The sequence below is a fragment of the Myotis nattereri genome, assembly GCF_964212035.1.
Source record: "Myotis nattereri genome assembly, chromosome: 17".
Classification (NCBI taxonomy): Eukaryota; Metazoa; Chordata; class Mammalia; order Chiroptera; family Vespertilionidae; genus Myotis; species Myotis nattereri.
In genome coordinates, this window is record NC_138092.1 from 8,374,579 (window position 1) to 8,401,599 (window position 27,021).

The 27,021-nt window shown below is 37.7% G+C and overlaps 1 protein-coding gene and 2 long non-coding RNA genes across 4 annotated transcripts in view; 1 reads left to right on the plus strand and 2 right to left on the minus strand.

Annotated features, from left to right (window-relative positions):
* Positions 1–27,021, minus strand: part of LOC308533450 — a 295,328-nt gene that overhangs the window by 254,137 nt on the left and 14,170 nt on the right. The window lies entirely within an intron of this gene.
* Positions 4,170–26,717, plus strand: CIBAR1 (CBY1 interacting BAR domain containing 1). Of its 2 annotated transcripts, none has more exons than XM_081111487.1 (8): positions 4,170–4,383; positions 4,818–5,064; positions 7,649–7,717; positions 8,711–8,812; positions 12,906–13,010; positions 18,031–18,144; positions 23,505–23,624; positions 25,702–26,717. In XM_081111487.1, the coding sequence occupies exons 1-8, from the start codon at positions 4,292–4,294 to the stop codon at positions 25,789–25,791; spliced, it is 939 nt and encodes a 312-aa protein (XP_080967613.1). In that variant the 5' UTR covers positions 4,170–4,291; the 3' UTR covers positions 25,792–26,717. The 2 variants fall into 2 exon arrangements, with proteins under 2 accessions (XP_080967613.1, XP_080967614.1); XM_081111488.1 differs by having other exon boundaries at positions 4,818–5,052.
* Positions 5,649–27,021, minus strand: part of LOC308533451 — a 35,099-nt gene continuing 13,726 nt past the window's right edge. The window contains exons 3-4 of the long non-coding RNA XR_013997091.1: positions 13,635–13,672; positions 5,649–5,687 (exon numbers count right to left, since the gene is read on the minus strand). This is a non-coding gene — a long non-coding RNA (uncharacterized lncRNA). The remainder of the gene's footprint in view (positions 5,688–13,634; positions 13,673–27,021) is intronic.

Here is a 27,021-nt window from a genome sequence, read left to right on the forward strand (position 1 = left end):
CCACATGAGGAACTGGATGAAAGGGTCGCGGCATTAGGAAGGTTGAGAACCGCTGCTCAAGGGCCCAGGGATCTGTGTTTGTTCTCTGATGCATGCCAAGCACCAGGGCAGAGGCTGGCACACAGTAGGCACACTTAAATAGTTGCTATTCCATGAATTTGCTGCCATTATTTTATCAACATTTATATAATCCTGGACTGTTAAAGTTGCAAAAAAATTTCAAGAGCAGCACATGCATTCTTCAACCCTTTGTGGGCTTACTCTGTGACAGAGGCTATTCAAGGGGCATGGTGTACAAAATGACGACGGCACCATTTGGGATCGAGGAACAAGCAATCACAAAAACAAAGCATGTCAGCACAGCGATGGAATTAAGAACAAACGCTGAGGATTGGAAACGAGAGAGTGTAAACCTCTGCAGCAGAGGCGACTGAGCTTTAATATGGGGGGGGGGGGGGGGCGGGGGGTGCCCTCTGGGCAGCACACATGTTCCAGTACAGGAACATTTTGAAATAGAACCACCAAAGAGGACACTGTGTCTGAGGGACTGCAGGAGCATAGGGTGCTTATGGTAGGAAAAGGAAATGTATTCCTATAATTATTGGCTGTGAAGCTCTCAGGCATACAAGGGCCATGTTGGTGATTATGGGTGTTACCAGTTTTAGGGTTGGGTTGGGTTGGGTTGGGTTGGGTTGGGTTGGGTTGGGTTTGAATGAGGCAAGACTACAAGCTGAGAGGAAAGGTACCAATGAGAGGCAGGGAACAGGCGAGCAGATACACCAGGTTGTTACAGGTAGATAATCCCAGAACAGATCAAGGAAGAACCAGGAAATACAAAGGGATGAGGGTAAGAGGAAGTCATGGAGAACATGGAGAGGAAATAACTATGTCTCTACTCTGTGTGGAGGTCCGACGTATTATGAACGTGTTTTATTCGATTTTTTAAAATGTTTTATGGATCCGTGTATCAGAACAACCAGCAGGAGCACCAACCAGAGGTGGGCTGGCAAGAACTGGGACAGCAAATGAGAAGTCCTCAGCCTTGAGCCAAAATAGAACTAGCTAGTGGCCTCTCGCGAACAACCTGAATGAGGAGGTTTTAACAGGAATCCATTATTGGCTGAGATGATCCTATTGTTACACATTTGTTTTATTTGATTTAAATATTTAAATTCCCTGGTTGTCTCAGCACAACCTACTCAAGAAAGCCTTTTGATGTCTCTGAAATCTCAAGTGGAGCCGTCTCTCCTGGTATGAAGAAGGGGAACCTGAACTAAATGCCCCTTAACTACCATTGCAGCCACCACCCTGATGCCCAGCGAAGGCAAGCTAGCCACAGAATGCTGTCCAAACGGACTATCCCTGCCTGGCTGGGCCACCTCTTTGAAGGCCGGGCAACGCACCCAGCAGGCAAGCACGCTGGCATCATATACAAGAAGGCCCGAGCTTCCTGAAGAATAGAATGTTAGTCCAGCACTGGGTGTCAACAATCATCATGCCCAGTCTTCCCGCTCTGAGACCTTGTGATGTTAGTCACACTGCCCGCTGGTAACTTACACTACTCGGCCAAGTTGCCCCTCGGCGAGGAGGCAGTGTTATAGTGGGTTGAGGGAGAGAAAGAGAAAAAACAACCTTCAAACCAGTTACTCTGTACACAAAATGATGAATTGGTTGATGGATGAATTTTTCCACCTTTTGTATTCTTTTTCTTGGCACAGTACAGAGGGCTACACTCTCATGATTTAAGTACTTCCCAAAGGACCACCTCCTAATACCATTCATTATCTTAGGGGTTAGGATTCTAACATGAATTTTGGGGAGACACAAACATTCAGATCAGTCAGCAGAGGCTTTGAAAGGTTGGCATGATCTGATCTACATTTTTTTAAAAATATATTTTATTGATTTTTTTTACAGAGCGGAAGTTGAGAGAGATAGAGAGTTAGAAACATCGATGAGAGAGAAATATCGATCAGCTGCCTCCTGCACATCTCCTACTGGGGATGTGCCCGCATCCCAGGTACATGCCCTTGACTGGAATCGAACCCGGGACCTTTCAGTCCACAGACCGATGCTCTATCCACTGAGCCAAACCGGTTTCGGCTGATCTACATTTTTTACTTTGCATTGCTGTGTGTAACGTGGACACGAAGAGACCCGAAAAAGGTTTGTAATAAAGGTGAATGATGGTAGTAGCCTGCATTACAGTGATGGAGAAGAAAAGAAGGAATGACTCAGAATATATGTTTCGGAAGAGCAACTCACAGGAATTGCCAGTGTGCCTGGGGAAAAGAAAAAAATGACTACTGGTTTTTTTGGCTGGAACAATCAGCTGGAGGGTGGTAGGATTTTCTGATAAGTGTAAATTAGGCAGAGCTAAGAATGGGGCTGGGGGAAGGGCAATTTGCCTACACTGTCCCACTCTTTGAACTGTTTTTCCCTCTTTTGTCAACTAGTCAGCCCCCTCCCAGTCTTGGGATCTCAGCTCAAATGTCACTTTCTCAATGAAGTCCTTTTCCTGACAACACAGTTCAAACCAAACTTTTGTAAAGGGTGTCCCAAAATTCACGCAAGAAGTAATTTTGATAGAAAACACAGATTTATAATTAAAAATTGTACATTTTTTATTGATTCGTAAAGTATACGGTATAGGGTTATGTATGGAATAGCACATCGGGTAAATGGCCTCCACGGCTTTGCTGGCACGTAGGCAAAGCCGTGGTCTTCATTGTCCCTGCTCCTGGGCCATAATTGGTACTTGGTAATGCTTATCAAATTGAAGGGATTGAAATCAAAGGGCAACAGATATTAGAATCTGATTCAATAAACCAAGTAAAATTAGGTTTTTATTTTTTTTTGCTGTTGTTGTTGTTAATGCTCATGGAAAATTCAAATCGTGCGTGAATTTTGGGACACCCTTTATTAAGTACATACTGTCTTGGTGCTGTGTACTTTTTCCTAGTACTTGTGCTATGTTGCTGCAAACGTGCCCATTAACATGTTGCCTCTGTTGCCTCCGTGAGGCCATCCGAGCTCATCCAGCCACCAGCAGACCTGCCAGCTGACTACAACGGCCCAGCTGAGCAGACTGACAGAATCCTGAGTTAGCTAAGGGATTGTTGCATGCCACAGGCTTTGTGTTGGTCTGTTAAGCAGCAAAAGTTGATACAGTAGCACATATCTCATTTGCAATCTATAATAATAAAAGCATAATATGCTAATTAGACCAGATGTCCTTCTGGGCGACCTTCCAGACGAAGCTGGGGCGGTGAGGGAAGCCCAGGTCCCGGGGCCAGAGGAAAGCCGGTGCCGGCAGCCAGGGGAAAGAAGGCCTGCTCTTGCACAAATTTCGTGCACCAGGCCTCTAGTATTATATATTTGTTTGATAACTGCCTATTCGTGCAGGAGATTGTGGGTTCTATAAAAGCAAAGACTCTTCTAATGTTGGATTACTAGCCATGCTCAGGGCCAGGCATAATATCTGGAATACACCAGGCATTCCATAGGTAACTGGATGAATGAGTAGAAGGGGAGAAAACAGGTATTTATTGTAACATGAGAGAATAAAAGTTCTAGAAGAGAGGTAACAAAGGACTCAGGACATACATTTGTCCAAAACAAACTTTTATCAGTACATGGTTCTGAGGAATATAAAATTAAAGTTGCAAGTTGTCAGGGGAGATTTCTTGAGAGAGAGAAAGGTTGAAAAGGTGTTACTTGTAAGAGCAGCACAGATGAGGCCAAGAGAGCCCAAAAGACATGGGCGTTTAAAGGTAAGGAAAAGTCCCAGTTTATTTACCTCAAAGTACTGTCCCGGTTTAAATATCTGTCTCCTGGGGGGAGGGGGGGTCTTCTTATGATCTTTGAATTATTCTCAGTGTCCAACACAATTTTTTTCCACAAAATAGGAACTCCATAAATACTTACCTAATAAGTGAAAAGTTAAAGATGAGGTGGAAAGCACTGCTCCTTCCAACGGCAAAGGCTCATTTTCAGAGGGAACACGGAGCATCGGGCAGGTTGAGCAAATGTGTGAAGAGTAAATGCCGCAGAAGCACACGGGCCCCCGCAGGCCTTGTTTCGCGTTTCTGGTGGGCTGGCCTGACGGTTTCCTCCTTGGCTCACACGCTGGCCCAAGGCGCGCCGCCCTTCGGAACCTCACCCCGGGCTCCCGCCGACTCCAGCCTTGGCTTCCGGGACGCGCGCCGCGTTGCCGTGGAAACGCCGGCAGGACGCGGCGGCGCGCGGGGCGGGGTCTCGGGCTCCCGCTGCCGCAGCTCGCGCCCCGCGCATGCCCGGGCCCTTCGGATCCGGTCGTTGGGCCCCGGTCCAGGGTCTCGGTGGTGGGCGAGGCAAGATGCTGAGGCGCAACTTGGAACACCGGTAACCGCCCGAGCCCCCGCTGCCCAGGGGGGTCCCGCCCGCGAAGGCTCGGTGCGGGAAACGGACCCTCTCTCCGTGGGGCCTCCCCGCCGAATTCGAGCCTCGGCCGGCGGCGGGGTCCTGCACGCGGCGCCGTGGGGCCTACCTCCCCCGATCGCGGGAGACCCGGTGGCAGCCGGGCGTCCGGGCTGAGCCGCCCCTGCAGCCGCCACCCGCTGCGATGCGGCCGCGGGAGCCCGGCCTGTTCGTGCGCCCACTCCGGCGGGGCTTTGAGGCCGGGCCCGAAGGGGGACGGGGGACCTAGAGGAGGGGGATCCGCCTCGGAGAAGCCGCAAAACAGCCCCGGGAATGTTTGCCTGTCAAATGAAGGTGGAGATGAAGCCATCTTGTCCCTATTGAGAATGACTTGCTTTGTGTGTCACCTTTTCCTCTAGGGATGCTCAGACCAGACAGCTGCAAAATGCCGTCACCAACGTGGAGAAGCATTTCGGAGAGCTGTGCCAAATATTTGCTGCTTACGTGCGCAAAACTGCCAGACTGCGAGACAAAGCGGACCTCCTGGTGAATGAGGTGAACGTGTACGCCGCCACAGAGACCCCGAATTTAAAGCAGGGCCTGAAAAACTTTGCTGACGAGTTTGCCAAACTTCAGGATTATCGACAAGCAGAGGTATGGAGCGCGGTCACCGCGTCATTGTCAGGAATGAGCCCCGGAGTAGGTGGATGAAGGAACCAGGAGCGCTCACTTGATGACAGACCTACCTTGTCCTGTCTGTGACACTGTGTGAGTCTATTAAAGGGAAGCTTCCTGTTATTTTACCAAACTCAACTTTAGGGTGTCTTGAAATCTAGACTTTCCCCATTTCATTTTCCAACTTTTGGCCAAGGAGGAGGGTCTTAAACATAGTGTCCCTGGGGAAGAAGAGGAGCAGGACATGTGTCTTGTGGTCAAGTAAGTGTAACGTATGTCTGGAGACGGGCGGTGTGGGGATGGTCATGTGCGTGAGTAAACGGACCAGAGATCTCCGCTGTTGCTTTGCTCAGGGAAGTCGACCATGTTCCACTGAGGGGGAGGGAGGGGCACTGCTTTGTAACTTGAATGCAAACCAGTAGTGAGACTTTGTGGTAGTGAAATTGTTTCCCTCCCAAAAGGCCATTTTTCCCTTTAATAGCTCACAAGCACTTTCACTTATATTTATTTAGGTTTCAAGACACAGGTCAACTTGTGGGAAGTTGTCCAATCAGAGCTGCATTGCTTCTTCGGCCCTTTTCTCCTTACTGCTTTTGGTCTTTTTTTCCTAAAGCCTAAAACAGACATTTCAGTTATAAAACAAAACAAAAAATGCAAAAACAAAATGAGTGTAATGATTTTTGAACCTATAATTGCTATTCATACAGAAATTTGAGTAGTTACGTTTGGGTGTACTTTTTTGGAGAGCTGTTGAGTTTTGTCATATACTTCTGTAATAAACAAGCAACGCTCACAGTTACACATAACTAACTGGTGACTTACTGTTTCAGAAATAATTTATACTGACAGATAACCCTAAAATCCCTTGTTAACCGGTCATTTCCATGTCCTTTTCTAGAAACCCTTTATGCTATTTGTCAAATAGCAAAGTGAATTGATTCACATTTGTTCTCCTTTTTATTTCCCTTGCTTACCAAATGGTGGAGGTGCTAATGAACGAAAGGTAGGCAACAAAAAGGAGAACAGAAAAAAAGCCTTGGCTAACCCTTCCACTGAGTAATCAGTGTATGGATTATTCAAAATGGTATAAACCAGTGGTCGGCAAACTCATTAGTCAACAGAGCCAAATAACAACAGTACAATTGAAATTTCTTTTGAGCCAAATTTTTTAAACTTAAACTATATAGGTAGATACATTGTTAAAACTTAATTAGGGTACTCCTAAGGCTTAGGAAGAGCCACACTCAAGGGGCCAAAGCAGTTTGCCAACCACTGGTATAGAAACTATCCTGAATATTCTTGGTTTTGACTTTAGGATTCCTAACACTGAAATGCTCAATGAGAACTTGATTTCCTTTGTTTTTCCTAAAATCTTTTAAAATGAAACATTCTGATACATTTTATTTATAAAAGCTGAAGAAAAATCAATATGAAGTGTACTCACTGATTATCTATCTAAACATGTATTATCAATAAAAGCCCTTTTCCTGCTACAAAAGTAATACTTGTTCTTAAACAGTTAAATACATGTCAGCTGGTATTACCTGTCCTGGAAAAGAAAATTTTAATGTCCAGAAGTTATTTTTCTTATGCTGTATACTTGCTTTTTAAAAAAATCCATTTCTTTAAAAATCTGTTAGTAAAAGAATTGCCCAATATATGATAAAAACTATAATGTTTCGTGTTTACTTCTAAATAAAAGAGATCAACCGTACAGTTGACAGCTCAGGAACACCTGAGACCATTTATCTTATTTCCTAAGCTTTGATGATTGATGAATGGCTTCCCAGAAAAAATTGCAGCTAATACAGTGGTCTCTAAGCTTTCTTGATTTTGAGGTTTTTGTTGCTTTTAAAAGTTTCCAATATGCTGTATCTTTCAGCTTTGCTTTGCTTTTTCTGGAAGATTGGGCTATTACATTTTGGAGAATATATATTTAAAATACCCAACACTGTGCTAAACACACTCAAACTGCTAACTGTATTAAATTTGAGATGTCTTGCCGCTGGTGTGGCTCAGTAGTTGAGCCTTGACCTATAAACCAGGAGGTCACAGTTCAATTCCGAGTCAGGGCACATGCTCAGTCCCCAGTCCGGGGGCAGGTAGGAGGTAGCAATCAATGATTCTCTCTCATCATTGATTGATGTTTCTATCTTTCTCTGCCTCTCCCTTCCTCTCTGACATCAGTAAAAAAACATTTTTAAAAACATTTTTAGATGCCTTAAAACTTACCCAAAAGCTACTTACTGTAAGGTACGAAAGCAATACAGAGATGGTATGGCAAGGATGAGCTCCTTGGAAACCTGGGGGATTTTCTTGTCATATCGTGCACCAAGTGATTTTCGGCTTTGTTACTGTACAGCTGACCAGTTTTTTAATGTGTTTAAGTTTAGATTCTGAGTCTTATCAGTTCTGGTGATTACTGAAAATAAGTTAAACTGTGACATTTTAATTTGAAATTTTTTTTAAATTAGTCTGTATAGTAATTATTTTTAGGATAAACAGCACAGCTTTTATTTCAGAATTGAAATTTTGATCTATGTTTCTTTTCAGTTATATTTTATAATTTTAATAGGTTGAGAGACTTGAAGCCAAAGTAGTTGAGCCATTGAAAGCTTACGGAACCATTGTAAAATTGAAACGAGTAAGTAAATTCATTCTTTTTCTACTATTATTAGGTATCTAGCAAAAAGTATAAGATTCCCAATAATTGTTCTTTTAATAAAAAGTACAAAGTAGTGTTTAATCATTTTTTATACACTCTGAAGAGCTATTTCTTAGAACTTTGAGAATAAAAAGATGTTTTTAGTGAGCTTAGTAAATATACCACTGGAGCAACATAAAGAAATATTTTGTTTATTGTGGATACTTTTAATAATTATAGTCATGAAGAATATATGAGTAGAGATTATTTTACTAAATACATATGAGTTTATACTTTTGTTTTAGAGCAGGTAATAAAATTTAGACTAAAAATGGGTATAGCAAAATTGTATTTTTTAATTTAAGGTATAGTTGACATAACATTAGTTTCACGTACACAACGTAATGATTTGATAATTGTATATATTGTAAAATAATCACCACAGTAAGTGTAGTTAACATCTGTCACCATAATTACAATTTTTGTGTGTGTGTGACTAGGGTTTTAAGGTCTACTCTCTTAGCAATTTTCAAATATGCAATACAGTGCTATTAACTATAGTCACCATGCTGTACATTACATCCTCAGAGTTCTATTTTTTAAATAAACTTTATTGAGGTATAATTTACATGTAATAAAATTCTCCCGTTTTAAGTCTAAATTGAATTTTGACTAATGTGTATATATAACCACTATCAAAATTATATATATATATGTAAATATATATGTGTATATATATGTATATGTATCTGTGTTTACATGGTTATAATTTTGCATTGAAATTATCTGGTCATTGTAATTTTGAGAGGATATTAAAGAAATACATATGTGTACATTGTCACATACAGAGGTACACACTAATTCTGCAGCAGTAATTCCTGTGGTAATGATGCCTGGATCAAACAAGACCATTCTCCCATTCTTAAATCAGAGTGTGTGTATTTTATTTCTAAAATCACAGATTATTATTAACAAAAAAATGCCTATTTGCAGGATGACCTCAAAGCAACATTAACAGCAAGGAATCGAGAAGCCAAACAGTTAACTCAGTTAGAAAGAACACGCCAGCGAAACCCATCTGACCGACATGTTATTGTATCCTTTGAATTTTGATCTTAAAAAAACATTTTGTAAGGTATGCAGTACAAAAGTAAATGTATGTGGAAATTATGCATTTCTACTTTTAAATGTGCAGAGAATCTAAAAAATAAAAGCATAATATGCAAATCAACCAAACGGCCAAACAGCAGAACGACCATCCGAACGAAGCCGCAGCTGCGGGGGCCAAGGCTACAAAAGCCTACTCTTGCATGAATTTCGTGCACCAGACCTCTAGTTTGAATATAATGGTCGAAAAGAAATACGCATTCATGAATTTCCACAATAAAAATTAGATTATTTTAAAGAAAATACACTACCTAATTCAGTCCCCTTATATTGTTTTTCACAATAGGTAGTCAAAAAATAAAACACTCATAAATGTAGATGTTTTTATAAAGAGTACAAGATTCTGAGATTTTTTCGAATGATAATGACTAAGTATTAATTATAAAATTAAAGATCTTTGATTAATTATAATTTAGCAATGCCATCTGCCCTGTTTTTAAAAAAGGAAAGGAAAAATCTTATTTTTTGCCAAATAATATCCTTTATCTTAAAAAACAAAGCAAAAACACTGTATGAAACCATAGTTATGACTGCCAGTCAAAATCCTGAGGAGATTTAAAGAGTATAATTGATGGCCACAGCTGGGCACAAAGTGATCTAGATGGGAGTGTCTACTGTAACAAAGTTCTTCTGTTAGAATGACTGTTTCTTAAACTGGATTGTGCCTTGTTCATGACTAAACAAAAGAATAGAAAATTGCCAGCAACTGGGATAGGTGCAATTGTATAGAAAGTACTAATTTATCCCACTGCCTCTTTTTCCCATTTCTTATGTCTCCTTCCTACTTCCTTAAGGTTTTTACTGCCCAGCTCAGCCAGAAACCACCTGAGGAGTGGCTCTTTGGGGTCACTTGAGGTTCCAGAACACCTCCATTCCTGAGGGGAATCCCTTGAGCAGTGATTTGGGGCTACGCCAATTGCCTGGTCCTCCTTCCTTTGGACCAAAGGTACATATGCCCAACATTGTAATAAACAAAAATGGGCAGCCACAGGACTGGGACTACCCATTGGCGGCTAGGACAGGAACATCTAGACCAGTGATGACAAACCTTTTGAGCTCAGCGTGTCAGCATTTTGAAAAACCCTAACTTAACTCCGGTGCCGTGTCACATATAGAAATTTTTTGATATTTGCAACCATAGTAAAACAAACACTTACATTTTTGATATTTACTTTTATATATTTAAATGCCATTTAACAAAGAAAAATCAACCAAAAAAATGAGTTCGCGTGTCACCTCTGACACACGTGTCATAGGTTCACCATCACTGATCTAGACAGTACTTGAGCCTTAAGATCAACGAACCAGAGATAATAGAGGCTGTGTCTTGAGTAAGTCAGACAAAGAATGCTAGAAAATTTATCACTGACAACTGGGGACGAAGGCAGAGGCCAGGGGATGTCACTAGTTTTTGAGAAGTCAGAGGTCAAAATTTTGTTGTTTGTAGAAGAGTACATAAAGGCAGAAAAAAATGTCACATCTGAAATCCTAAGTGGTTGGCAAGATTGAGTGAGGGACATTAATATTGACACTCAACACAGAAATGAATCTATTCCTAAAACACAGATGTTACTGATTTAGATGCTGTTCTTTAAACACTGCTGTGGAGGAAATAACCTTGTACCATAGATAAAGCAGGTCTGCAGATTCACATGGGGAGAAAAATGCAACAACTGAATAGCTTATTGCTATACGTGAATTGCTATGCTCACTGGGAAAGATCTGTGAATTCAATAGATTTTGACAACCCCAGACAAGAAAATAAAGGACAATCTACATATAAATGTATTTGATGTAAATATATTCAATCATAGCACCACAGAATATTAATCAGAATAGGCCCTTAAAATATATCAGACTATTCTAAAGAAGCACAATAAAGTTCAATATCTATATATATAAAAGCCTAAGCAACCGAACTACCGTTTGACCGGTCGCTATGACGTGCACTGACCACCAGGGGGCAGATGCTCAAGGCAGTAGCGGCTCCTCCCTGTGCTCGTGCTCTGGGCCTGTAGTATAAAATAAAACAGCGTAGCTCTGGTACAAGAGGGTAAGGTAAAGAAGAATCCTAGGGCTCTGCCTCCTCACTCCCTAAGACCCAGGTGGCTTCTAAACAAGCTGCCTGGATCACAATTTGAAAAACACCAATCTGACTCACCCCTTTATATGCTGTCCTGCACTCATGAGATATACTGATATTCATAAAGTCATATAGTATTTTAATTAAAACCATTTCCTACTCAAGTTAGTATAGGATTTTGAAGAATTTTCAACAAAAAGAAGAAACAGATCTATATCCTCTTTGTTAAAAATAGCTGTGTAACTTTGGGCAAGATGTTACGCTGGAATAAAAGGATTTGAGACTTTAAGAATTGAAAAGTAGTTGTTGGGGGATGATAGATTAAGATACTGATTCCCAATAGCTTCTGCTTCCCCATTCGTTCCTCCTTGTGCCAAATCTACCTACCCTTCCAAAATCTAAAATGAAACTATCAATAAGTGGGAAGGGGAAAGACGGGAGTACTTGCAAGTAAAGACTTGCCTAATCACAAATAATACTAAGAAGTTAGTCTGCTTGAAACTCCCATTAGTAAAAGTTTAACATACATCAAATAACTGTAAGAAATTTTTTCATTCTAATGAATCTTCTGGGGAGCTCTATTTTACTTTTGAATTTCCTGTGATGAAGTTATATTTTTTAAAATCCCGAGCCCAGTAACATAGAGAATTGTTTTTGGTTACTAGTTATGATTAAAGTTAAAAGATTGTGTATTTTTTAAAAATTTTACACTCAACCACATAGGTATAAATGAATATATTTTTAAATGCTTATTATCTTGAAATTGTTTTTAAATTAACCTAATTGTAAGAGTATATAATCAAGAATTATAATTGTAAGAATATATAATTCTTTAAGAGTATATGATTTTAATTTATTGAAAAAAAACTGTTCTCTTTGAAATGTATTTTTTCCTTTATGACAAATTTCAGTCACAGGTGGGTAATAAAGTGGTGTATCGAGATGGATCCTTAGAGTAAACCATTTTACTTATTTCAATTTATACATTTTCTGGAAAAAGAAAGCAAGGGCTAAATGTCAATATTATGTGTCAAAAATGGTGGCAGACGCAGATTTTCCTCGTGGATTAACTATTAAATGATTATATGTGACACTTTTGAGTAATTATATTACTAGCATAGGAAATAAAACTTTATTAAAAAGAACTGAATAAGAAAATTGGTCTTTTAAAATATCTATGTTACTGTTTAACAAAAAACTCTTAAATATTTTTGGTTAATTGTTGTCTTTGGAAGAGATGCTTTTTTAAAAGAAATACATGATAAGATTGGAAATGTTCTGCACTTTACAGAAATGCAGCCACAGCTATATATTGCTATTGAGCTCTTGAAATGTGACTGGAGTAACTGAGAAAACAGATTTTAAATTTTCATTTAATTTTAATCAATTTAAGTGTAAAGAGCTGCTTGTGGCTAGTGCCACCATTGATTGTACAACACAGATCTAGATAGTATGAGTACTTATTAGAAAGCATTAGACTTGTCATCTAATTTATTAGTTATTGGTATATATAGTATTTCATGTAATAAGGATTAACTAATAGTAACAGTGTAATATTGTCAGCTTATAAGAATATACAAATAGAAACTCAATATAGTATATATTTTACTCCACCTGATTAGAATATTACAGAATTAGAAATATAGTAAATCATCCAAAGGTGATATAGGAGGGAAAATGATTTAGTAGCAAGAAAGGGAGTTTTGTTTTCTTTTGTTTAAGATCATGAATCATGTAACTTCATAGATTTAACTTTATTCTGCATGTGCTTTTTATGTAGATCATTTTATTTTATATAGCAAAAAATATTATCATACATTTACACTGTTAGGCCAAAAAGCCAATACTGCAATGGTAGTATTTACAAATTAACTCAAATTAATGGATTCTGACTTGATTTTTTTTTTTCATATCTTTTGTTGGGCAATATTTTTGTAGGCAGAAACTGAACTGCAGAGAGCTACAATGGATGCTACTCGAACAACTCGTCAGCTGGAGGAAACTATTGACAATTTTGAAAAGCAGAAAATAAAGGATATAAAGGTAATAAAGTAACTGTTAAGGTTCAAAACATGTTTTCTAACCATTGTTTTATTTAAATTTATGAAAAACTTAAATTACTGATTTATTTTTGAATTACAGTTGCCATTCAGTGGTATTTTATATTAGTTTTGGGTATACAGCATCGTGATTAGACATTTATATAACTTACAAAGTGATTCCCCCCCATAAGTCTTGCAACCCATCAGATACCATGTATAGTTATTACAGTATTATTGACTACATTCCCTAAGCTGTACTTTAAATCCCCATGACTATTTTGTAACTGCCAATTTGTACTTCTTAAAACCTCCACTTTTTTTACCCAGTCCTCACCTTGTGGGATTGCAAACTGGTGCGGCCACTATGGAAAACATTATAGTGGTTCCTTAAAAAATTAAAAATAAAACTACCTTATGACCCAGCAATTCTACTTTTGGGTATTTATCTGAAGAGATCCAAAACACTAATTCAAAAAGATATATGCACCCCTATGTTCATTGCAGCATTATTTACAATAGCCAAGTATAGAAGCAGCTTAAGTGTCCATTGATAGATGAATGGATAAAGAGATGGAAAATATATACAATGCAATAATACAATCCATAAAAAAGAATGAAGTCTTACCATTTGTGACAACTTGGATAGATCTAGAAGGTATTATGCTAAGTGAAATAAGACAGAAAAAAATCAAATATCATATGATTACACTTATATGTGGAATGTAAAGAACAAAGTAAACAAAACAGTAACAGACTTATAGAGAATAACTTACTCTGATTTTTTTAGCCGAGTCTGTGTGAAAAAAGATACTTAAGAAATCTTATATCAGATGTTACTTTCTTATGGGGAAAAAAATGGTATAAAGGGGCTACACATCCAACCAGAGACCAGATATTCAATTTTTTATGTTTCAGGCACTGTTCCAGGCACTTTATATAAATTATCTTTTAATCCTTACAGCAACCCCATGAGAATGAGGTGGCATTATCCATATTATATAAAAAATTAGCAGAAGTATAAAGTAACTTATCCAGAGTATAGACAAAATTTGAACTATAAACCAATTACGTATTTTAAAAATCTGTGCTTCCCATTATAATAAAAATACACTATTATTAAAGTCTTCATAGCATAAAGCTTTCTAATAACGACACATTTTCAAATAAATACATAGGGCAAGGATAACCAACCATGTAAACTTGCATCCATCATGATAAGGTGTCACAAGAATTGCCTTATTTTAGTGTAACACATTAGTCAGTTTGAAACCTTGAGGATCATAGAGTCCAGGCATCTTGGAAAGATTTGAGGATTGCTTATGACCATGTTATGTCCTTTAATACAAGTCATTTGATTTACTGCAGATTTTCCTGGAACAAGTATTTTTGTCATTTTACAACTATTAACAAAGAAACATCCTGCTCTCAAAAAGTTATGTTCTAATCAATAAGCATTTTTTGCCACTTAATTATATCATTCTTCTCTACAATCTGTGAAACAAAATCCATTTGCACCTTTAATTTCTTTAATTCCCTGCCAGTGTCAAAAGATTTCAGAATTTCAGTTTCACTGATAGCCAGGTTCTGAGGTCTCCGGTTTGGTCCTAAGGACCAAAAATCTTTATTAAGCATCAATTCAGTCTTCGTTCTGCTGTGTAATGGTAGATTGCTACCCATGACAAACACCTCAGGAAGCTGCCCTGAGACAAATGTCTTTACTGAGATGGGAGAGCAGAGCAGGATAGAATATTTTGGCTTTAACCTAAAAAGTGAGAACGGAGACTTGTGAGGTGTGCCTGATTCCGCTGCCACTTATGGGCTTCCTCAGTGATGGGAATCTAATTCCTTTCTCTCACCATTGCTCCTCAGGCCTGCAGACTTTTCCTTCACACATGGCCATCTGTGTCTCTGATCTTTGGGCTCACTTGAGTCTTCCACCTGCATGCTGATGACCTCTGCAGGTGTTTTTAATTCCATGAGCACCACCAATCATAAACAAGGCAAAAGTGAGTGCAGTATTCCAACTGCAATTTCTAATACCTGGGATTTCCTAAAGAAATAGGACATGGAGCGAGGGACTGCACAGTGGAGGGTGCACAGAGAAGAAAAGGGTTTTCAAATTATTTTTTGCCTGCTGTATCATGCCCCTGGAAGAGGGAAGGCTGGTGGTCACACACTCAAAAAAGGACATGAAGAAACCCCTCTTTAAAAAATTCATACACCGTGCAATTCACCCATTTATAGTGTTTTATGTTTTCAGATCTGTGCAACCATCACCACTCAATGTTAGACCATTTTCACATTTTCATCATCTTTGAAGTGAAATCTAGTACCCTTTAGCTTCTACCACCCTGCTCCCCCCATAGTCCTATCTCAGTCCTAAACAACCACCTCTACTCTTATTAAGTCTCTGAATTTGGCGATTCTGGACATTTCATATGAATGGAATCCTAAAATATATGATTTTTGTAACTGGTTTCCTTCACTTAGTATAATGCTTTCAAGGTTCATCCATATTTGTAGCGTATGTCGGTACTTCATTCCTTTTTACAGCTGAATATTCCATTGTATGGATATTGCCACACTTTACTTATCCACTCCTCCGGTATGGACACTTGGGTTGTTCATACCTTTTGGCTTATTACAGTTATGAGTCATCCTAGTGAGTGTGGAATAGTATTTCACTGTGGTTTCGATTTACATTTCCCTGCTGATGTTTATTAGCCATTTAGTTTATCTTCCTTGAAGAAATGTCTATTCAAATTCCTCACCCATATTTTAATTGGGTTGTCTTTATATTATCCTATATAATAAAAGGGTAATATGCAAATTGGTCACTATGATGCACACTGACCACCAGGGGGCAGATGCTCAATGCAGAAGCTGCCCCCTGCCCGCAGGGGACCAACCTCTCAGTTCCTTCCCCCTGGCTGGCAGGTTCCGATTGCCCAATGGCAAATGGAGAGCCAGGGGTGGGGAGTGGCGGGGGGGGCAGGGCTGGCTGCCAGGGAAGATGGCCCTGATCGCAGGCTAGTCCTAGGGATTGTATCCATGAATGAAGTTCGTGCTCCAGGCCTCTAGTATTGAGTTATAAGAGTACTCTGTATGATCTGATACAAGTCCCGTATCAGATGTTTCAGATGTATGATTTGCATTATTTTCTCCCATTCTGTGGCTTCTTTTCACTATCTTAATGGTGTTCCTTAAAGCATAATTTATTTTTAATTAGTCTGTTTCATTGCAATAGGATTTATTTGCTAGTGCTTTAACTTAATGTGAGTTGAGAGTAGTATCTCTAAACAGAATTCTACAAGCAAAAGTTAACTCAGAACAGACTTCTCGGAGTGTTTTGAGTTTTACATACATTTGACAGTCCAATGTATGTTTTTCTTTTGTTGCTCATGCTTTTAGTGTCATACCTAAGAATCCATTGCCAGATCTAAGATCATGAAGATTTATCCGTTTTCCTAACCGTTTTTTAGTTTTTATTATTTCATATCTTTGATCCATTTGAGTAAATTTTTGTATATGGCATGAGCTAAGGGTTAAAACTTCACTTTCTTGTATGTAACTGTCCAGTTGTCCCGATACCATTTGTTGAAGAGACGATTCTTCCTCCAGTGAATAGTTTTGGCACCCTTGTTGATCTTTTAAATATTTAAATCAGTTGATACGGTTTTGTTTCTGGACTCTTGTTCTCTTTCTTTGATCTATAGGTCTATCCTTATGTCAATACCATACTATCTTGATTAATTAGCATTACTTTGTGTTAAGTTTTAAAATCAGGGTATGTGAATTCTTCCCCTTTGGTATTTTTTTAAATATATTTTATTGATTTTTTTTTAGAGAGGAAGGGAGAGGGATGGAGTTAGAAACATCGATGAGAAAGAAACATCGATCAGCTGCCTCCTGCACAACCCCTACTGGGGATGTGCCCACAACCAAGGTACATGCTCTTGACTGGAATCGAACCTGGGACCCTTCAGTCCATAGGCCAACGCTCTATCCACTGAGCCAAACCAGTAAGGGCCTGCTTTGGTATTTTTAAAGATAGTTTTGCCTACTCTGGACCTGTTGCAATTCAGTATGAATTTTAGAATCAGTTTGTCAGTTTCTATAGGAAGTCAGCTGGGATCTGATAGGGATTGCATCAAATCTGTAGATCAGTTGGGGGAATACTACCATTTTAATCCATGAACATGAGATGTTTTCCAACTATGTGAATCTTCCTTAATTTAACAGTGTTTGTACTTTTCTCTGCCTATGGGTTATCTCACCTCTGTTTAGGTCAACATGTACATCTTCACTCTCTTTGCTTATAATATTCCTTGTCATAAGTTGTCAACATGTTCATAGAGATTACCTGCACAGTTTATTTGTAAAGGAAATATTGTTTCCAGCAAGAACAACATAGTACAATGAGCAAGAACTATATAACTTCTGAAGACTCAGATTCAAACCTCAACATTCCAATTGAGCAACACTGGGCAAGTCATATATTTCTAAGCTAAAAAGCTTTATGCAAATGTATAATGCTATTATCAGTAGTAGAAATATCATTATTACCACATAATTCCTTTGATGTTAGAGAATGTAAATAACATATAGTAAAAAAATATGGTGGGATGTAATTCCTGTCCAAAAAACATTCTATTGTGTAAACATCAGTTGTAGTTGCTAAAATACCAGCTTCAGAACTGAGCTGCTTTACCTAATACTTATAGGCATGTGGCAACAGTACATAATGGCATACATTTAACTCAGAATATTTTTTATTACAAGGCATAAGCAGAACTGACTAAAAAAATAAAAGGTAAGTAAATGGTAAGGTAGGAAATATTTTGCATAATTTGAAGGTTTTGCTGCAAAAGGTCTTGTAACTGTTTTTCTTTAACCTGTAGTAAAAAAAAGATACCTCTGTATTCCATAAAATGGCAAGACTATCTAGAAAGGAATAACTTCAGAACATTCACAATGCAATTCGTATGATTGTTTAAATTCAAATCTTTGTGTTTTTTTAGACTATATTTTCAGAATTTATCACTATTGAAATGCTGTTTCATGGAAAAGCTTTGGAGGTCTACACTGCTGCCTACCAAAATATACAAAAGATTGACGAAGAAGAGGATTTAGAGGTAGGATTTTGTCTATTAAGCTTAGTACTTCTATTAGTATCGGCATTTTTAAAAGAGAGCATTAGTTTATTTGGGTAAAAACATCTTAAATCAGAATTCTACAATGGTTAATGTGTTAATTTTGTTATGTACTGAATACATAGCAGTTCCAAATAGCTGAACTCGTATGATTTTTCTCTTTATTTTTAATTTTTCAAATTAGCCACAGTAAAGTTCTAAGAGACAACTTATTAATACCAGTAAAATATAATCTAAATAAAGCCATTACATAAAATAATGCATCATTTTAACTAACATCTGAGTGTTTATACCATGCACAGTACCCAAAGCTTTACGTGCATTTTCTCATTCACTCCTTAATCCTGTGAGGTAGGTGCTGTTATTCTCATTTTAGAGCTACAGAAACAGGTTTCAGAGGCTTTAAATAACTTGTCTATGGCCACTTAGCTAGTAAATAGCAGAGTCAGGATGCTAACCAGTTTTCTAGGACTTCATCAGTAAGCCATGAAATAAACATAGGTATATATATAATAAATATAGCTTGCTTTGTACCAATAGTTAAATGCAAATAAATCTGATTGGCCAACTAACGTTAGAGCAATTAAATATCAAAGGTTGGCCACAATAAGCATATCTGAAGAATTTATGTATGTCCTAACCTCTTACCTTACAAGGGGGGTGGGAGGGGAGGCACAAAAGTATTTTTGCTAAAATAGATAAAATATTTGAGACATACTTTGTACATATTATATCTACAGTAGAAGTAAAAAAGGCCATGCATTCTCAAGATATAACTAGAATTCTATATTAAGTGGTGAAATTTGGGAGGGTCTGCCATTTGACAATTTTGAAGATTCCCCCAATTTCTTTTTTACTAACTTAAACTTTTACAGGCTTTATACTACTCCACTGGTTCCAGGAAATTTAATAGAGTAAAGCCAGAGTATATGAAAAAATGTACATGGGGTTTAGTTCGTGTAGTTTTCCAATGCCAAAATCTGTTTTGTTATACATGACCATATCTATATTTACTGTTTGTCAACAGATGGCTTCCTAAGTGTCCATTTCTTCCAAATACTAAAGCTGTTTCTTAATTTCACTTCTTTTCATGTCCTATGTTTTTAAAACTAGGTTATCAAGCTTTTACCTGTCATTTGTGGAATAAAATAGCAAGTGTTTACTTTGGACCAGCTACTGATCTATGCACTTTATTTTAATCCTTACATCAACTTTGATAAACTTTGTCCTTTCTGTGGATGAGAAAACCAAGGCACAGTGAGGTTAAGAAACTTCCCAGAGGTTCCCATAGCTAGGATCCAAATCCAGTACCCTCATAATAGACACTTCTTATCCTCTCTACATTATAATGCCAGAAGCGTGGTTCTTCCTGAGTGACATGAACCATTTCCTTCAGGAACAATTAGAAAGTGGGAAATTAGAAAGTAGGAAAGTGATATTAAAATGCTGCATTGAGTAGCAGGTTCAGAATTGATCCCCCACTCTTCCTGTAAGACTGGAGCCCCCTTTACAAATATTTTCATTCTCCTTTTTCCAATACCCTTAACATGCCATTTAACTGGCACTAAAGTTCTTTAAAGACCTTTGGACCCCAGGATTTTCCTCATTCCAGAGGTCCTAAGATACATTTTTGTCCCACCACTTCCTTTACAACTTCTTACCACTATTTTTAATCAACTAGATAGGTAGCTTGTGGGAGGAAGAGAGTCATAAAAAAACTAAAGTTCTCAGGGCTGTGTGGTAGATGCATCATGGTAGGTGCATTTTTTAATGTCATTTTCCCACTTTCTAATGGGAAAATGTTGAGCAAGTTTTTCCACACTTCAGCATCCTCATCTCTAAAACAGATTCTTATGGCACTTACCTCATAAAATGCTTATTCAACAGCTGTTTACTGAGCACCTATTATAAGCCAGGCTCCATTCTAATTGCTGAGGGTTTAGCCTTGTAAGTTGGAAATGGTCTGACTAGAAACTTAAAAATCTACCATGGAGTTCAGACAATAAAAAAAATATACTGTGTAACTAAATTTTATAATGTGGTCAGTCTCATAGAGAAAATATAGTGTGCTGTGAGTGAAATGTGATGGAGGATTCTAAACAGTCTGAAGCATCAAAAGAATGATTTAATTAGGAACTTGAGGATGAGTAGAACGACTGGCAGCAACTTCTAGGCACAGGGAGGATATACAAAGGTTCTGAGGCATGATGAATTATAGATATAAACTATTACTATTATGCCATACAGAAATTGTGGAGAAGAGGGGACAGTAGCCTGGGAGAGTTATAGGACCGGAGGAAGTAAAATTATATCAAACGGATACTGAGAAGAGGAAGTATCCTTTAAATGCAAGGTTTCTTGGAAACAAGTAGAGAAAATATGCAGAGAGGAACAGAGAAATTACTTGATCTTCTTAGGTAGTCCATGCTAACAACTTATTCTGGCAGCACCTAATTTTTCGCAGTTAGGCATCTATCTATATCAAACCATCTTACCTTATTTGTACTTCACATAAAAAGTACTAACAGGCCCATTTTCTCTGTGCAGTCACTTCAGAGCATATTCAGATCTTGAGACTCATTCCAAGAAGAGTTCTTGGACCATATTGGAAAATGCATTATTGCCAGTAAATCTGTTGTTTTGCAGTAAGATTAATAGTTAACTGGCTTAAAATTTTATCCCAGGGGTGTATATTGTCTTCTAGTTTCTACATTTTACTTCATTTTGCTAGAAAAGTTTAAAAAATAATGTTCTAACAAAAATATATCCCTTCCAAATATTAGTTGATAAGTCATCCAGTTTTTATATCACACTGGGATGCCAGTGTTCCATGTCTGGCACCAAAATACAATTGGGTCCTTGGTAACCTGCTACATAACCTAATTAGCATGCCTGGATTTCCCTACAACACAAGTCTTGCCTCTTAAGTTTCATTCCTTGATTCCTTTTGTGTTCTGTATTTCTGGTTAAAGAAATGAATAGATATCCTCTAGTGGGTTCTCCTTTTCCCAAAAAAGTTCAGAATTAAGTTTATGTTAACATCATTAATTTACCAGGTCGCTGTCTTCCGCTAGGAAAATTCGCAGATAAAACAGGGCTCCTTCAGGGGTGGGAACCCTTTTTTCTGCCAAGGACCATTTGGATATTGATAACATCATTCACAGGCCATTTAAAATTATCAACTTAAAAACTAGCCTGCTATATTTGGTCAGGCATTTCATTAATTCACCCCTAATGCCCTGGCAGGACCAGACCAAATGATCTCGGGGGCCTTATATAGCCCGTAGGCCAGACGGTCCCCACCCCTGCTTTAGAGGAACTTAAAACTAGTTGTGGAGACATACATAATTACAAAACGGTGTGATGAAAGCTGTACTGAGTATATGAACAGTGGGAGCTACTGGCTAGAGAATAGGGGAAAGCAGAGATGGAATTTGACTTGGCTTTTGAAAGATGAGTAAGTTTTCTGGAATTCCAGGATGAGAAACCAGCATTGCAAAGTCAGAGTACAGCATGTTCTGCATGCAGGTATATAGGCTAGAGTGAAAAGTGATGGGTAGGTTTGGGTGATCTGAAGCCTTGGATGTCACCTAAGACATTTGGACTCTGGGTAGTCAGGAGCCTCAAAATTTTTCATATAAGAATCATATTTTGGTCTTTAATAAGATAATTCTAAGTAAGCCATAAAGAAAAATGTATAGTTAAAAATTAAAACAGAAATAGCTCAGGTGACAAATTTAGGTAGAATGATGCCCAGCTTCTAGCTCAGTCTACTAAATTTGTGGTACTGTCTTTCATTATAAAGATAAATCTAGAGATATACTATCCAGTAGATTAGGTATGTGTGGCTATTTAAGCTTAAATTAAAATTAAAGGCTCAGAGCCACATGCAGCCTTTTTGGACATTCTGAAACAGTAAGTATTTCCATCATTGCAGGAAGTTCTAGTCGACAGTGCTGGTCTAGGAGAACAGAAGGCATTGGGTGTACAGATACAACTGTCAGAAGAGAGTCCATAGAGAATGGTGGAAGGGGAGCCATTAAACACTGCAAATAAGATCTTTCAGAGAAAGGTGTCAAAAAAGGAAAAGTCGCCCTGACTAGATTGGCTCAGTGGATAGAGCATCAGCCTGCAGACTGAAGGGTTCTGGGTTTGATTCCGGTCAAGGGCACATGCCTGGGTTGCAGGCTCAATCCCCAGTTGGGGGCGTGCAGGAGGCAGCCAAACAATGATTCTCTCTCATTGTTGATGTTTCTCTCTCTCCCTCTCCCTTCCTCTCTGAAGTCAATAAAAGTATATTTCAAAAAAAAGGAAAAATGGCCTAAGGGAAACTCTTTAAAAATATTTACAGTGTGAGATGTGAAGGAATAGGGTAGCTGGCACATGAGGAGTGTAGCAATGGCATGCATGGAAGGTAAGTTTTAGTACAAGGTCAAAAAGATAACTAGTGATTTTGTTGGCAAGAGCAATTTCAGCGGAAGGTGAAAGCTTAATTGTAGTTTATTGACAAAAGAATGGAGAAGTAGAATATTTGAGAAGTTTCTTAAGGAGTAAAGTTATATCTTAAAGTGACTTAAAGCAGGAGAGGGAAGAAGATTGATCTTGAACTTGTTTGCTGGGGAGGGAATCTGTGGAGAAATAAAGCTTTTTGTTGGTTTGGTTTGAAATTCTGGACAAAGGAAAAATGTACCTTTGAAAGAATCAGAATATTTACTTTTAAAAAAAGATGGGGTGAAGTTAAGGAAAAAGGGAGGGAAGTTGAAGAAATACACATCTGATAACCTTACCCATCAGTCTGCATGTTAGAGAAATGGGGGAAGAGAAAAGATACCGGTAAGGAGGCTTAATGAAGTGGTAAGATTTGGAACCACAGAAGTTAAGGAAATTATGGAAGTTAAGGAAAAAGGACTGAAAGTAATGGCAATCCAGATCCTAGTGAGACTGGAATCCATAAATTATAGTGATTCCAGTTTACTCTGATGTGCTGCACTACAGTGAAGTTAAATTGATAAGTTGAGGACCAGCAGAACAGAGAGAATCAAAGGGGGGACTAGCCTTCCTACTGGATTGCATATTCTTTGAGGGTAGGAACTTGCACATTTTCCCAGGAAAATCACTCGATTGTTTCAGGGCTCATCATCACATATGGTTCAAATAGATTTTTTTAGCCTTCATCTTTACAACTTAAAATATTTTTGGTATTTTCGTTTTAAATGTACAATAAGTAATAGAAATTGTGTACCAGGGAATTAGGGTGGGTGCTTTTAAAAAATAACATGTAAGAAGAATTTAACATGGCTTTCTAGATTTCTGTTGTTTCATATCTCCTTTCATTGAAACAGGTTTTCCGAAATTCTCTGTATCCACCAGATTATTCATCTCGTTTAGATATTGTAAGAGCAAATTCAAAGTCACCACTTCAGAGATCACTGTCAACTAAGTGTGTATCTGGAACAGGACAGGTAAGCTAGAAACCATAATTTAAAAAGAATTTGAGCCGCTGCCTTTGGGATTGTTCAGTACTAAAAATACTTCCCTTAAGTCATGTGACCTCCTATAACTACCCTTTCTTGTCTCTTAGGTAAAATGATGTCAGATTGCACTAAGTGCAGCTCTGTTATTTCTTATATTATTGTGTATATTATAACACATAATATTCTCTAAAGCAGAACACTTCAGAGCAAAGGTGGAAAGGACAGGAGAATGCTAATCTAAATTTGTTCTCTGGTATAGTAAGAAGAGCAAATTCTGAAGTCAAACTGCTTAAGGTTTACGCCCCACTGTCACCATTAGTAATTATACTTAAAAAGGGCTTTTCCTGAACATTATCATAGATCCAGCACAGATCTTTAGAGAGCCAATTTTCCCATTTCTTCCATATCCAGAAAGTCTAAATTACCTGGTATATAGAACATGAAGAGGTCAACCACCTTTTTCTCTAAAGTACCACAGAAAATAATAACAGATTTTGTGGGCTACATGGTCTCTGTTCCTCTATCCCAACTAAGAGCAGCCATAAAGAATACATTTTTAAAAATCAAGCCCTAACTGGTTTGGCTCAGTGGATAGAGCGTTGACCTGCGGACTAAAGGGTCCCAGGTTCAATTCTGGTCAAGGGCATGTACCTTGGTTGCGGGCGCATCCCCAGTGGGGAGTGTGCAGGAGGCAGCTGATCGATGTTTCTCTCTCATCGATGTTTCTAACTCTGTATCCCTCTCCCTTCCTCTCTGAAAAAAATCAATAAAATATATTTTTTTTTAAAAAAAATCAAAATGGTCCTGACCAGTTTTGCTCAGTGGGTAGAGCATTAGCCTGCAGACTGAAGGGTTCCAGGTTCAATTCCAGTCAAGGGCACGTCATTGATGTTTCTCTCTCTCCCTTCCTCTGAAATCAATAAAGATATTTTTTAAAATAATTTGACAAATAAAAATGGCTGTGCTGTAATAAAACTTTATTTTTTAAAGAACAGGCAAACTGGGCCATAGCTTGCCAATTCCTAATTGAGAGAGCTGTGTTTTCATATCTGCCTTCAGAATTTAAAATTGAGCAAAATATTTTCAAAATACAACTTTCAGGTAAATTCGGCCCAGTACTTTTGTTTTCATCTGACTCTCCTCTAAGCATTTGCTTACTACTTTATATTCATGCATCTCTCCCCTTAAACAACTTACATTTTTATGATTCCAGCATTAAGTGCTATAAAAAAACTAAATAAATTTAGTATTACAGTACATATAAAGTTTTGTGTGACGTACAGTTAATGATGCTACCCAAGTTAGCTAACATCTGTGTAGCACTTTAGATATCCCAGGGTTTCTCAACCTTAACACTATACAGAGTTGGGGCCAGACAACTTGGTGGTGGAGGGGGTAGTAGTGGCCTGTGCTTGTAAAGATGTTGAGCAGCATCACTAGTCATTACTAACAAGAGACTAGTAACACACACACACCCAGTTCTGACAGTTAACAGTGTCACCAGACGTTGCCGAATGTCCCCTAGGAGGTATAATCACTCTCAGAAAGGTTTGAAACAAGATGACCCAAGTGATAATAGTAAGGACTTGATGCTAAGTGATGAATTCTGTTTATCAACTCATTCCATTTAAAACACACTATTTTTAAAGTTTAATATTTCAGTTGCCTTGTTGAAATATCCTTGTTTTTGCTATCCCTTTGATCATTCTCATTCAAATACCTGTTTTGAAACCCAAGAATTGTTTAACCTAAACTTATTTTGACATTCATAATATACTGAGACTATACTTTTTTCTGAAAGTATTTTATGTTATTGAAGTACTGGTACCCTACTGGAATGATTAATTTCACATTTTTATTCAAAAAATAACAAGCAAAAAATCTTTTGACTGTTCTTTACCTTAAAATACAGTAATTCATAGGGAATTTTCATTACTAAAAATTATTACTTAGATTTTTCTGAAATACTTGTCCTATGTACCATTCTCTGTAAGGGCACATTTAAGATACCAAGCATGTAAAAATATTTTTAAGTTAGAATTCTTTAAAATGTGCTTTTTAACAGGTACCCACTTGTCGACTAAGAAAAGATCAACAAGCAGACGATGATGAGGAAGAGGATGAAGACTTAGATGTAACAGAAGAAGAAAATTAATTTTCTTAAACTTCACATTTCCATTTTTATCGTAAATGCCTTGGAATCCAGAATTACTAAATTGTAAAACTTTATACTGGCTTGATACAATCAAACTTTAAAATGAAATCCTTCTAGTAATGTAAAATAAATTTATGTTGACAAAAAATGGAGGCTTTAAAAAACATTACACACCAGTCATTTCAACATCCTGTCAAGTGGTATGTGATCATTTTGTATAGGTTCCTTTTTTTTTTTAAGACTATGTATTTTAAAAGTATTTCATATTAATGCACTATATATACCTAGTTGAGGTTGCAATAGTAAATAGGTGACAAAAAAGAAAAATATTTAACAATTCCACTGGCTTCTCTTAGGTTAAGACACAAATTCCATTCCATTAAGCCTTAATCAAAAAGACATCTTCTTTTTTTCACTTTTACTAAAACCTGAAATTCCTTCATTTAATACGTAAATTTACTTTTCAACAAGAGTATAGTCACTCTTGATTAAAAGTAATGGAAGTCTAGGGTATCAGTGTTTTACAACTATACACACAGTATATATTTCAGCTTTATAAAGTAAGCCACATTCAGCCTGATTCTGGTTTTACAGCAAAACTATCATACTAAAGTTGTGGTACTACAACTTCTAGGAACCTGTAATTTGGTGAAATGTTGCCTATGAAAGCATGGAAAACCATAAGTCATTAAACATTCTATGAAAAATGCTACCAAATTACCATCTAATAAAATTGTTTTAATATTTCACTTATTCCTGAAAAATTAAAACAGTTTAATCAGAGCCTTTCAGTATGCTGCTGCTTTTGTTTCTTTGGATAGGACATTGTACTTTATTTCATGGGTCCCAGTCCGACATATAAAAACTATGAAATTTATAGTCATTTGGGAAAACTACAGAAAAATAAAGACTTTCTAGAAAGCTTTTTTGACTGTTATTCATGGTTCTGTTCTTAACAAAGCACTGCTTCCTGAGAATAGTCCTATGTGGTAAAGTTACTTAAGAACTGTAAAATATTCAACACATTTTAAAATCCTAAATTGATATTAAGAAATTGAGGATATTATTGCATTTTTATGTCCCAGTATTTAATCTTGGTGTTGCACTTGAGGGAAAAAACAGTGTTGTAGTATTTATCTTGCTGCTTACAATAGCAAGTCACTTTCTCTTGAGCATCGGTTGCCCTTTCTGTAAAGTCAAAACAGTGTCTGATATATAAAGCAATTAGCA